The 13,723-nt window shown below is 35.1% G+C and overlaps 2 protein-coding genes and 1 long non-coding RNA gene across 3 annotated transcripts in view; 1 reads left to right on the top strand and 2 right to left on the bottom strand.

Annotated features, from left to right (window-relative positions):
• Ace (Acetylcholine esterase) overlaps window positions 1-13,723 on the bottom strand; it is a 488,528-nt gene that overhangs the window by 273,851 nt on the left and 200,954 nt on the right. The gene's annotated exons all lie outside the window — the stretch shown is intronic.
• On the bottom strand, window positions 447-3,020 carry LOC141479984 (uncharacterized). The gene is made up of 3 exons (XR_012464101.1): window positions 2,506-3,020; window positions 2,355-2,445; window positions 447-1,330 (listed from the first exon to the last, which is right to left on the bottom strand). It is a non-coding gene; the product is annotated as an uncharacterized lncRNA (long non-coding RNA).
• On the top strand, window positions 4,447-8,011 carry LOC111505560 (M-phase inducer phosphatase-like). The gene is made up of 3 exons (XM_074169647.1): window positions 4,447-4,821; window positions 5,572-6,477; window positions 6,634-8,011. Exons 2-3 carry the CDS (start codon window positions 5,627-5,629, stop codon window positions 6,899-6,901), a joined length of 1,119 nt encoding a protein of 372 aa, XP_074025748.1. The 5' UTR covers window positions 4,447-4,821; window positions 5,572-5,626; the 3' UTR covers window positions 6,902-8,011.

Raw genomic sequence — 13,723 nt, 5'->3', positions numbered from 1 at the left:
TCCTCAAATGCAATACAATGTTCCTAAGTAGGTATACAATTACTAAAGTACCAAACTTTGAATCTAGTAGAAATCGAAAAATATCTTTGAGGCCTGATAAATTTCAAAGTGCCGAACTTTTTTAAAACATCAACAATTGTTAAAGTATCAAAATTCGGGAAAATAATACAAGTCGAAAAATATTTCTATGTCCTAAGAAATTTCAAAGTACCAAAATATTTCAAAGTATCAACAATTGTTAGAGAATCAAAAATTCTGGAAAATAATGCAAGTCGAAAAATAATCCTAAGTCCGAATAAATTTCAAAGTGCCGAGATATTTCAAAGTAGCAACAATTGTTAACGTATAAAAAATTCGGGAAAATAATGCAAGTCGAAAAAGTCCGAAGAAATTTCAAAGTTCCGAAATATTTCAAAGTATTGACAATTGTTGATAGTACCTATTAAAATTTGGGAAATCAATTTTATTTTGATAGGGACTGGCTTATTCTACCTTTGAAGGCGACAGGACACTGGCATGGGCCGTCCTAGCTTTATAACAGTGGAGGAGGCGCGGTTCATAAGAAAGTTCTTGATTATTAGGGCGCCACAAGGTTTACCTTACCATCCAGTGCCATTTCGTAATGATCCACTCGCGAAACCTAGAAATAGTGGAACACAATGATGTCGAGTAACTAGAAATTCAACGGGTAGGTATGTCTAGCGAAATCAAAATATATACAAGCCACCAACACTGTTTATTTTCACCCATATAGCATGACAATCCTGCTTACGTAACGTAAGACGGTAACTATGGTAATGGATAAGCAGTCAGAAACATTCAGGGTGGAATAAGTGGTCAGGGGGAGGTTACCATGGTATGGCCATATCACGTTTAGAGGATCCACCCTTTTGAAACAAACATTAAATTGCATGGTCAGGGCGAGACTTCAACAGAACAGTGTCCAACAGCCCCAAAAAAGTACCCTAACTTATATATAGTAATGATAAGTAAATAAACTATTGATGTAATTCAATGAACGAGTCCCTTGTATGACAATTCATTGAATTTACAATTTCTAAATACTTCTAACAGAACAATGACCCACTGAGGGTCTCAAAACGGGAAAATGTCCAAAAAATAACTTTTCTTCCGATATGGTCAAAGTCGGTTCAGTTGAAAATATTATTTGAATACCAGGAGTAAACATCAGTAATAGTACTTGCTGGAGAAAGAGCGGTTGGCATTTCCTGTGGGTCCTATCTCTGCTTCAATGGGCGGCTCCTGTGCTGAGGGCCGAAATGACTTTACTGGGTCATAAAGTCCATAATTTATGCCCTGCCCTAGAACCCTGTGAAATTCATACTCATTCACGAACAGATAATAGAAAAATGAAAATAAATCAATATGATTCTCACTTAATTAAGTTTCTTAAGGTAACTTATCCACAAGAAAGCAAAAAAAAACCACTAAACTAGAATAACGTTTGGTTTTATATACAAAATATGGTAAATTTTCGTTATGTGGACACCCGGCGATTTTGAAAAAATTTTTGACTGTACTTACATATTTTGATGCGTAGATTACGAATCCGAAAGAAAAAAGCGGCGCTCTCCCTTATTTAAAAAGTTACAGCCCTTCAAAGTTCAGAAAAGGGCAACTTTTCCGCCTTCTTTTTCACTAAATAAACTATTTATAAACACAAGCATTTATTCACTAGGTCACCTTTACACCTTATTCCTCCTTCTTTAACACTTTTCACTTCAATAATCAACATTTTTCTTATAAAAATGTTAAATAATGTACGGAGCTGCTTTTTGGTTACATATCACTGTATTTTACGTTTTTAAGGTTAATGATATGGTTGGTACGACTGATGCAGTCCATATTCCTGAAGTAATTCAAATGTTTTTTACCTTCATTCTTTAGATCGTAAATTGGTTTTTGATGGTGTATTACGAATTTGAAATAGTAGGCGACGGCAAATACCAACCGCTTTTTTCTGAAATGTCACTAGTAACTAACCTAAAAATAGAATAATGTCACCAGGAGAAGCATTCGTTTTTGAATTAAGTTTTTTATAAGAAAAAAGTAGATTATTGAAGTGAAAAGTGTTAAAGAAGGAGGAATAAGGTGTAAAGGTGACCTAGTGAATAAATGCTTGTGTTTTTAAATAGTTTATTTAGTGAAAAAGAAGGCTGATAAGTTGCCCTTTTCCGAACTTTGAAGGGCCGTAACTTTTTACATAAGGGAGAGCGCCGCTTTTTTCTTTCGGATTCGTAATCTACGCATCAAAATATGTAAGTACAGTCAAAAATTTTTTCAAAATCGCCGGGTGTCCACATAAAGAAAATTTACCCAAAATATCATAATACCTTCAAGAAAGGCATAATTTTCTCTCCTCACGGCTTCGACAACGAATAAGTCCGTTGAGGTGAAACAGACGGGCAATACGATTATCCAAGCCTTTAACAAATGAGTGATGGTGATGCTAAGAATACCCAAAATAGTGAAAAATAGACTCACGTGATATGCAAAATGATCCCAGGTAAACTGGATGGGCAGTCACCTTGACCAACAATTGTCGTCACTAAAACTATACGACTCAAATGCCGACGACTTGCCCAAAATTATACAAACGAAGTGAAATCCTGTAATCCAATTTCAGAAGGTATAACACAAAATCAACCTCAGCACTTCAACACCTGTTGCATACCAGAATCACGTTTTTTCGTCGAGAGAGGTAAAACTTTTTCGTTTTCGCTCTCGAAAATGTCCCCTACCAGTCCATTCTAGGTTGGCGTGCGCGCTCATCATCTAATTAATTCAACCTGAGGAACTTCCCACGCCATCCAGCAGTGACTAGATTACTCACCTATTTAACGAAAATAGTATGCTAACGACGTAGCCCTTCATTCAGGCAGAAACTAAATGATTTTACACTAGACTCATTTACGGTCATGAAGACAATTGCAGATTGTAAATATAAAATGGGTGATTTGTCTTAATTTGAAAAATAAACGTTGCAATGGAATTATTTCAGTTCCTCCATATCTCTTTTCCAGAAAGTTGATAATGTCAACAAGGTTAAGACCATAAAGTTCTAGTCAGTTTTCATAAAAACGCAACTTTTCATAATAACGTATATATCATTACCAATTACTAACGTATAATAAAGGGATCATTTCGAAATATTGCTGGATCCTACAATGTTATTGACTGTCGTTACCCGTATGAGTTTGAGAGTGTTAATTTGTATACCAGAGAGCAATACATGCAGCTGCTAGATGACAGTCAGATCATGACTACACACTCCAGTAAAAGGAACATTCTGCCACTGTGAATTTAATAGTGAAAGAGGGCCTAAACTGTAAGTATTTTTATATATTCAGTATAATGCTCAAAATTAGTTCTAATTGCTCAAAAGAATTTCACGTTGTGAGGTTCTGAATATTTCTGAATAGTTTCTTTGAGCAATTCTCAGAAATGTGTACACCGATGTCATACAAGCAGGTGCTCCATCCTGACCATAAAGAGGATATGAACTATTTCAGACAAAAATCGAAGACATGGAATTGTAATTTCCGCGGAGGTCGATCAAACAGAAGGCCTTCGAAAAAATTAATACGGTAGAATTATTCGCGACGGCTTGAAATAACGTTATTCAACTCTATGATTATTATTATCTGCAAAATATATTCTGCCTCATCGATCATATTTTCAGTAATCAGTAGGAGGTCATCTGCGGTTCATCTGCAGATTATTGATCAGCAAATATTGGAATAGTCAGGGGGGTCTTTTGTAAACTACCTGAATGTTTATGCAAACTTCAATGCACTGTTCTTCATTTCTGTTAGAAATTTATAACCTATATCGTAATATGACTTTTGTAGAAATAAACTTAGAAATAAACTTCGAAAAATTTGCCGTTTAATGTTTTCATTAACTGAAGATATGTCCGTTATATAATACCATAACATATGCCTAGCTAATGTTTCATTTTGAAATCAGTATACTTATTGTTTGCTATTGCTAGGATTCATCGAATCATACTGTAAGTTTATAAAATACATCTATCATTCGATCGAATTATTTTCATTTGCTCACTCTCGAAAAACATGCTGTAACGATGATAGATATCGATATGCGGTTTTCACCATTGAGTTTATCGTAAAATTTGATCATCAGACACAGCCATCATGTTTCATCTATCGAGTTTTAAAACCCGAGTTTCCCTTCGAAATTAATACGGTGGAATGACTAAATCAACCTAACAAAAAAACACTGAAAACATTGAAATCAATTGAAATGAGAACTGGACTAAAGTATACCAAAAAATGGAATGATCAGTCTGACTGAAGAAGCGTGTTAAATGAAAGTTCCACGACTTGACTCAGTTCACGTATTCAGGTTGAAATAAGATACTAAGCCCGAAGAACTGAAGACATTTTTGAGAAAGTCAGAAAGTCTCTGCCTGGAGCTCATACTTTGAAAACATCTGATTTTTATGCATCAGTAAAGGTGACAATGAAGAGAGAACAGTTGAGGTGTCTTGAAGGCAAGGGGTATGGCCAAACGGAGCTTTGTTATTTGCCAAGGATTGAGAAATATTATGCCTACCTGTAAATGAAGATAACTTGAATTCACAGTAAATGAAAAATATACTTGTACCAATTAATGAATTTCGTTAGAATTACCTCCATCATTCATCCAAAGAATCATATATAAAGCTCGTTCCTTGATTATGGCATTATGTTGATGTTATCTTCTGAGTGAAGTCGATCTGAAGAAGAGTTGTGATTTGTGAGGAAGTTGTAGTATTTTATCTGATCAGTAATCAAAGTAAGTACGTTTTTTCTTCATTTTGTGTTTTCTCAACAGAAAAAATAAGTGTTCATTTTGAAGGAGTCGCAGTAGTTTCTGGGTTCACCAAATATGACACACATTTTTCGTGAAATTTGTGTAACTGGCGTGATACTTCGGGCGAACATAATGATATGCCTTTGACTGGAATTATATATTTTGAAGAAGTGCAAACATTTCGAAATGATTTCATGATTTCAAAATGTCACATTTTTCCTCAATTCATTTGTTACATCAATTTGTGGTGAGTAATTTGTTAAAGATGGTATGAATATGCCTTCCCAAATATTATCTGTAGGAATGCGATGCAAATGTCTCATTCTTTTTCATGATTTTTCTATGAATCGAGGTTTTCACACAAGAACACAGAAAATTGAGTAATTGCATTAATATATGTCGATTTCTCTTTCCTTTTTGTGAGTTTCTGATTATTCTTTTCACGAAAGGGGAATCTGAAAGCCATGAAAGACTGTTTTCTGCTAATATATTATGGTATTTTTCGAATTCGACAAAAAACAAAGCCCATCTACTGGAAGTAGACGACGTTCCAGTGCCAATCATTTATTCAAATTGAAATTATTGTTGTAATTGTTTGAAAAACATGCATGTTATATGTTGTTTATTGACATCAACGATTTAATTTTTTATTCCAACGTTTAATTTCCGAATTTCAAATGTTTGATTTGGTGTTGAATATTTCTTGTATGAAATATGTTTCATTCATTTCAGTTCGTCCTTTGTGAACTGCGTGAGTCTGTCAAACTATTTGTACGAAACCGAAAACATGGAATCCTTGAACAACCTGGTGATTGAGAATTCTGACAAGAAAAGCTCATCACATTCCAGAACCAAACCGATATTCAGTTCCAGCTCCTCATGTTCGTTTGAAGAAGATAACATAGACAGACGAATATGCGACCTAGAGTTCTCTGAAACAGGGAGAACTAAGTTACCAGAAGGCTTCGAAAATCTGATTTCGAAACCTTTGATCAAAAATGCAGAAGAAGGACAGATGGCATCTCCTAATGAAGCACGTATCACTCCATTATTTCATAGAGCCCTTTCTGTACAAGCTACTCCAACCAACAGCAGGGTATGCACACGGTTGTTCGAAGGTGATGCGAAGACAAGATCATCGAAGAAACATACATTTACCACAGGCGAACCTGAAAGGGACATCAAACGTTCAAAACTCGTACACTATGAAGTGAGTGAAGAAACTTTTATTTCTCGTCCGGTATCTCATCTACAACAAGATTCCACTCAAAATGAGAAGACCATGATGTGTGCCGTACAAATATCATCTTCAGAACAAGATATGGTTGGTGACTTCAGTAGAAATTGCAGTTTGCCGTTGATTCAAGGTCGACATCGTGATCTCAAAGCGATCTCTCCGCAAACCATGGCCCAGCTCATAAAGGGATCATTTAGAGATGTTATTGGTTCCTTCAAAATTATTGACTGCCGGTACCCGTATGAGTTCGAAAGTGGACACATCACTGGAGCTGTGAATCTGTATACCAGAGAGCAGTGCATGCAGCTGCTAAATAACAGTCAGATCACTATTGCACACTCTGGTAAAAGGGACATTCTGCTCTTCCACTGTGAATTTTCCAGTGAACGAGGACCTAATCTGTAAGTATATAAATTGTTTCGAATAACGATCTATTAGCTCCGAACGCTTATGAAAATTCCACGTTGTGACATTTGTATATGTCGTGCTTGCTCTTTCATATGTTGCTCAATTCAACTGTGAGATTCTGGAATCATACAATTTTTCTTATTTTTCAGGTACCGTTTTCTACGCAAAGAAGACCGGAATAGGAACAAAGACAATTATCCATCGCTAAATTTCCCCGAGGTCTACCTGCTTGAAGGAGGTTACAAAAGTTTCTTCGAGCAATACTCAGAAATGTGTACACCGATGGCATACAAGCAGATGCTCCATCCCGACCACACGGATGATCTGAGACATTTCAAACAAAAGTCGAAGACATGGAACTGTGATTCACGTGGAAGTCGCTCAAGCAGAAGGCCCTTGAAAAAATCGCTATGGTAGAATTATTCTTAACAACTTCATTCGAAGTTATTCCATTTTACGCTTAATAATATCAGAAACTCATCTGGACCTAGAGATATGATATATTCTGTCTCAGAGATCATAATTTCAGTAATCACTACGGAGAACATTTACGGTACATCTGTAGATTATTGCTCAGCAAACAATCTATGTTTATAGAGATATCGATGTTTTGGTATACTTATGAAGAATTTGACGTATGATTTTTTTATTAACTGAAGGTGTGTTTATTCTGGAAGGCATGTAACATATACCTAGGTGGGTTTCATCTGGGTGGGATTTCGTTTTGAAATCACTGGACTCATTTTTTTCTAAAACTAGGACCCATCAATACATACTGGAAGTATACAAAATACACATTTCTTCTGTTCGAATGACTTTCAGTTGCTCAATCGGAAATGGTAATTAATTCCAACATCTACTATTCAGAGTGGTGGTGTGAATGAGCTGTTCTCATTCAAATTTATGCTAATCATTCCTAATTTCATTGAAGATCTTTGTGTAGGCAAATTTTTTATCCGACACTCAAACAATTCATATGTAGGAATACAAGCATTTTGTATCAAAGACACCCAAAGATGCTATCGTATGATGGAACAGAAGATCATGTTTCGCAAAAAGTCGAATTGGGAGCTCATTAAAGTTTCAAATAAATATTCAGTATCATGAATTATTTGCAGGAATCGGTTATTTCGATCACATCGTCCAGAAGTTGATGTATACTAAAATTTTGTTGTCAAGACTCTTTCAGTAAGCTGAAAAATTATCCGAATATCATGAAATTTCGTTAATTGATAAATATTTTGTCATACAGTAGTGGTATGAGAAAATATAATAATTTTCTCCATTAAACTAAATTGAATTTGAAAACCCTGTATAACTACGCACGGTTGTATATGGTAAACGGGATCAATTCTATGAATGTATTATTTTATGGATGAGGTTTGGACTTTGATATCTATGATTAAAAAAAAGTATGGAATATTGAAAATATCATATCATAAACTCGTAGTTTATTAAAAGCGGTATTTAAAAATTATTATCCTTACACCGGTTTGCTTGAAACATGATATAATTTTTTCAAGTAACATAGCGCTTATTTAGACCAATTCAAGTTGAACAACTGAAAATACAACTTTTTCATCGATTGTGTGTGCTTTATATTAAGCAATCACTATCAGCTGGTCTCCAAACCAGGTATGGATGATATGCAAAGTGGTTTTAATTTTTTCTCGAAAACGAAGCTAGATATGAAGAAAACAGGCGGAAAAAAGGTGAGTTTTCGGTTGATCAATCTGAAAAACTACAACAACCAGTCCGTACTTTTTCTCCCTTATATTGTTGGCTGTGGTGCCTACTGAGACTCCACCGGACCTACTAATTTCAATCTAGTTAGGACTCAGTGAGTACCCCATTATTTTAAATAACTGTAGCGAATTTTGACCAAATCGGTGTAAGGATATTGGTGATATTTCATCATTATTTATTCAAACTTCAACGCCCTGTATCTCAGAAATGAAGCAACTCCGGACATATGCATATTTCTCATGTAATCGAGTGAATGGAATGATTTTAGTTCCTCCATATCTCTTTTCCAGAAAGTTAGTGGTGTTGTCAACATGGTTAAGACCATGAAGTTCTAGTTAGTTTCCATAAAAACGCATATTTTCATGATAACGTATATATCTTTACAAATTACTAACGTACAGAAATTATAATAAGTTCAGTTATGATTTGTTCATCTGAAATCTCAATTTCCCACATTCAATAAGTACCTGAATGATAATAACGGTAATAACGCTTGAGAAAGCTATTGTATAGCAAAATACGTGTCGCGGTGTTTGTACAACCCTTTGTAGTGAAAATCATACAATTAACTGTATTAATGAGTTTCATTATGTATTTTCATCAAGTATCGGCCAGTTCTATTCAAGCATGGAGATGTCCCAAAGTGGAAGTAGTTAATCATCTAGGATGTCTAAAATTGGACTTATACTTGTGAATTCCTACAGAATTCTCGTTTTCCGAAAGAGGCTGAGTTATTTGCATTGCTGATTTTTTTCAACATACTTTCCAAAAATTCAGTGATATTTGGCGGTCCTACAGGCTGCTGGACCATTGGTTGCAGTACCTTCATTATTAAAATGTTCTTTCCTGATATGAGAAACTGATTCGAAATATTTGAAATAAATTCGCCATATAACTGTCACGGGTAGGTTATTGAGCAATAACCGATTTTACTTTGAAGAAAACCTAAACTAAATCAACTATCAAGACAAGAAGTAATTAATGATTCAAAGACAAAACAAGAAATTTTATGACACTACCAAGATTTCTTGTCAAGAAACCAATAAATCTTGAAATATCTTGTCTAACGATGAAAACTCTAAAACAAATTTATGAATGAAAAAATTATATATTTCAACATAACACAATATTTTTTAATTTATTGAAAATTTTTATAGGTGAAACATTTTACAGAAATGTAAATTAAAAATAATAAATGATATTTACCTAATCCTAGATTTTATTTTAAATAACAAATTCAGCACTATTTTATTAAATCTCAACTAATATTTTGTTTACTCTGATTTCGATTAATCCAATCTAAAATACTATTACTTTCACTTGACGCAGAACATTGAAACTTGCTGCGATCAGGCATCCTTTGAGAAAACTCTTTGTCAAATAACAGCCCATGCTTTGCTTTAAAGTGTCCCAGAAGTTTTCATTTTCAGGAAAACACTTATTATGTTTTTGAAAACATGGTATACATTTGGCTTATTATTTCATATTTACTTAAATCTTAACGCTTACGTTTCTGTCCATTGCTTTTTGTAAATATTCTTTGCCAGAATCAGAGCCAAATGACTCAGGAGACATATCTATTATTTACTGTCGCTCAAACTACAAAATAAGATATAATTTTAATATAATTTACATTTTATCACCAATATTCACAAATTCGCATCAAAAATATAACGAAACCGTACAGACTTTCACTTCGTAATATTAACCTTACTTAACTGAACGGGATAAAGCATGCAACTTCACATCAATTTTGAGTTCGGGAATCACCGGACCGGGTAATCACGAAATTTCAAGATCTTGAAATTTCTTGAGTCAAGGCAAGATTTAAGATGTCAAGAAAACGTAAAGACAATATTTTTTAAAGTTTCTTGATTTTTTCTCAAGACAAGAAGTTGTTATCAAAATAATTCTTTTGCCGACCCCTATTCCCATCGTTACTGCTTGAGATATTGATGTCACAATTTTTTTGAAAATTACCCTCTCTCATGGCATGTTGGTTTTGTTGGGTCAAGTATTTAACAAACCATAATTTGAGAAGAGAAAATAGAATGAAGTTAATGAAATTTCGATTGACTATGTTTGTGAAGAAGACAATGAGTCTTATGCAGTGGCTAATTTAGGTTAAATGAAGGGTTGATACATCAAGTAATCAACATATCGATTCATTCCAAATGTATCGATTTCAAATATCCAGCCCAATTCAACCCCAAATGAAATCACCAGTGACATTTCTGTTTTCATCGCTCCGCTGTGAAATTCCTAATTAATACCGTGTACGCTGATAACGCACACACGGAATAACACAGGTAGTTGACATGTCGGGATATTTCCTGGCGGAATTAGAATTACCATATCAAAGTGACTGGAATGTGTTTGGAACAGGATTGTTTATTTGAGGATACCGAAACAACTTTATTAGAAACCGCACAGAGAGGTAATTTTCGAGCGATCTCACGAAGATCGTTTGGTAGGAGCATTTCCAATCAGTTTCTTTGAACGTGCGATGAAGAGAATATCCGAAGTTTCTTTCAATTTGTTCAACCGAATTGGGTTCAGAGATTCTGGCTGTATTTTTCGTGCCTGATATAAGTACTTATTGTTTGGAGTTGACGGTGAAGATATTGTTTAACTTGAATCGACTTGTTAAGAATTCTGAAAATTCACTGAATGGCCAAATAGAATTGAATTCTTCTCTACTACTGAATCTGTTTTGAACTATGGAAGTTGGTTACTAATTCAATAGATGTCCATATAATGAGTTGATTCAGTTGGGTTGACACGCTCGAGGTAACTATTGTATAGTGAAGCACTTGTTGTTTTGTAAACTGTTCAATGAGAATCTCATAATGAAATGTTATGTGTAGGCTCTCACGGCCGATGTCTTACAAATGTTTTTGACTCCATCAACCATGGTTTGCGGGTATTTATACCTGTTGTTTCGTCTGCTACTGCGGCAAATTATATCAAAAGCGTTGCGATCAAAAGCTCTACCTTGGTGCGATGTGCATACTGAAAATGGTCCTGGTTTGCATGGTTCAAGTAAACGATATAATGCAACATACCTTCCAACAGCTCCTATTTAATGATATAGTTAGCTAACTGATTTCGTTATTCAATAATCATTTCTGTTTATACAAGAATCACAATAATTATATAATATATATATATATATATATATATATATATATATATATATATATATATATATATATATATATATATATATGATGTTGATGATGTTGGTAAATAATTTTTAATTGATTTGGGTTTTGTAAAATATATTTTTTTTATTTTTATTATTATTGTTATTATTTTTTATTAAAATTTCAATCGGCTAGATTCTTACGTTGAGTTTGAATCCTATACCTCAGTGTATAGAGATTTTTCTCAACCTCTCAGGTGGATTCAGGCAAAAACACAACAATTACTTACAAAATTTTGATTTTTCTAGTAGATTTCACCTGTGGAAAAATTTGGAAAAAGACACAATTGTTCTTAGGAAATATAGAACAGTTTCAATTGTAAAAGTAAGTCGAGCAGGGTCAACAAACTTCTGAACACGTAACAGCACACCTAGATAATGACAAATGAGATTTTGTCGAAACGTCGGTGAAATTAGAGATAATATCACATACATGGATCAAATACCCGGAAAAACCAGTTCGGCATAGTCCTATCCGTGAAAACTTCAGATTTATTATTCGATACCTTAACGGGGAGATTAGGTCAACTAAGAAGAAGAAGAACTTTTAAGTAGTAGGTAGTAGAGAGTTTATGGACACTCTATCTCTGAACACGTAACGAATACCATTTTACCAGTATAATAAGAAGTGAGTCGAGCAGGGTCAACAAATTTCTGAACACGTAACAGCACACCTAGAAAATGAGATTTTGTCGAAACGTCGGTGAAATTAGAGATAATATCACATACACGGATCAAATACCCGGAAAAACCAGTTCAGCATAGTCCTATCCGTGAAAACTTCAGATTTATTATTCGATACCTTAACGGGGAGATGAGGTCAACTAAGAAGAAGAAGAACTCAGGTAAAACTCAACAACATTTAAGTAGTAGGTAGTAGAGAGTTTATGGACACTCTATCTCTGAACACGTAACGAATACCATATTACCAGTATAGTAAGAAGTGAGTCGAGCAGGGTCAACAAACTTTTGAACACGTAACAGCACACCCAGATAATGACAAATGAGATTTTGTAGAAACGTCGGTGAAATTAGAGATAATATCACATACACGGATCAAATACCCGGAAAAACTAGTTCAGCATAGTCCTATCCGTGAAAACTTTAGATTTAATATATACACACATCGGAAAAGTCTAGGGATATTTTTAAAAATGGCAATAATTTTTTTAAGATCGCTTTAGGGAAAAAAAAGTTGACGGGTGATTATTAAACGAATGTAACTTACAACAAAATTTATTAAATGGTCAAAAATACTGAGTGCGCATATAAGCAAAACTAAAAAAAATATGGCTCTTCTTTGGCACCCCGAAAAAAAATCATAATACAAAAAAAATTGGAATCAGTACAAAGTATGGCCTCCACACTGGTTTATTACGGCCCTACATCTATCGTGCATCGACAAAATGAGATTGTCAATGTCTTGTTGAGGTACATTTGCCCATTCAGCGATTAAAAGCTCTCTCAATTGAAACGTTGTGTGAATGTTCCCCATATGCGGAGTGATTCTTCGTTGAAGCATGTCCCACACATGCTCGATATGATTCAGGTCCGGTGATTGTGCTGGCCATGGCAATACATCAACTCCTTCGTTGGTGAGCCAGTCAGTCACTAGACGCGCGAATGGTGTCGAGGTACTGTCGAGCTGTGAGGGAGCAATTTGGAAAAACGAGATCGGTTCTGCCGCCGCATTACTGTACCACCTCTGTATGTGTGGACTTCCTGGACGTGTCTCAAACGTTCATCATTTCCAGGTCATCTCCACAGTCTTACTCGACGAGAATCTGGATGAAATCCAAATCTAGATTAGTCTGTAAACAAAACTGTGGCCCAATCATTTGCATCCTAGTTTTGATGTTCTTGACACCACTCTAATCTTCTACCGCGATTGCCTCTCGACAAAGGTGGACATCTAAGTGGCCTTCTGTTGTGGAGATCTGCTTCATGCAGTCGATTTCTGACAGTATCACGACCAATGGTTACCTGGTGCGTCTACTGCAACACGTTAACCAACTCAGGTGCTGTGATTGTCTTTTGTCTTCTTGCGGTTAAGACCAAAAATCGGTCTTGGACTGCAGTTGTAGCGAGTCCTCGCCCTGGATGTTGTTCGGCTGGACTGCCAGTTTTACGGAAACGCCGCCACAATCGACTGATAACACTTTGGGAGACCCCCAAACGAAGAGCTACATCATTTTGTCGCATGCCACCTTGAAGAAGCCCTACAGCTCTATTCATCTCAGCCAATGGTAAGTGATGGCGTTCCATGTTAAAGCACAATATTTCCAGTT

The sequence above is a fragment of the Leptinotarsa decemlineata genome, unplaced genomic scaffold (genome assembly GCF_025532065.1).
Source record: "Leptinotarsa decemlineata unplaced genomic scaffold, Ldec_3_MD MMD2_P_RNA_scaffold_5, whole genome shotgun sequence".
NCBI lineage: Eukaryota > Metazoa > Arthropoda > Insecta > Coleoptera > Chrysomelidae > Leptinotarsa > Leptinotarsa decemlineata.
This window is presented reverse-complemented; position numbering and strand designations above follow the sequence as displayed.

Coding starts and splice junctions, on each gene's coding strand:
- LOC111505560 (XM_074169647.1), top strand. CDS start 5,627: ATGGAATCCTTGAACAACCTGGTGATTGAGAATTCTGACAAGAAAAGC. Junction 6,478..6,633: donor AGTGAACGAGGACCTAATCT/GTAAGTATATAA, acceptor CTTATTTTTCAG/GTACCGTTTTCTACGCAAAG.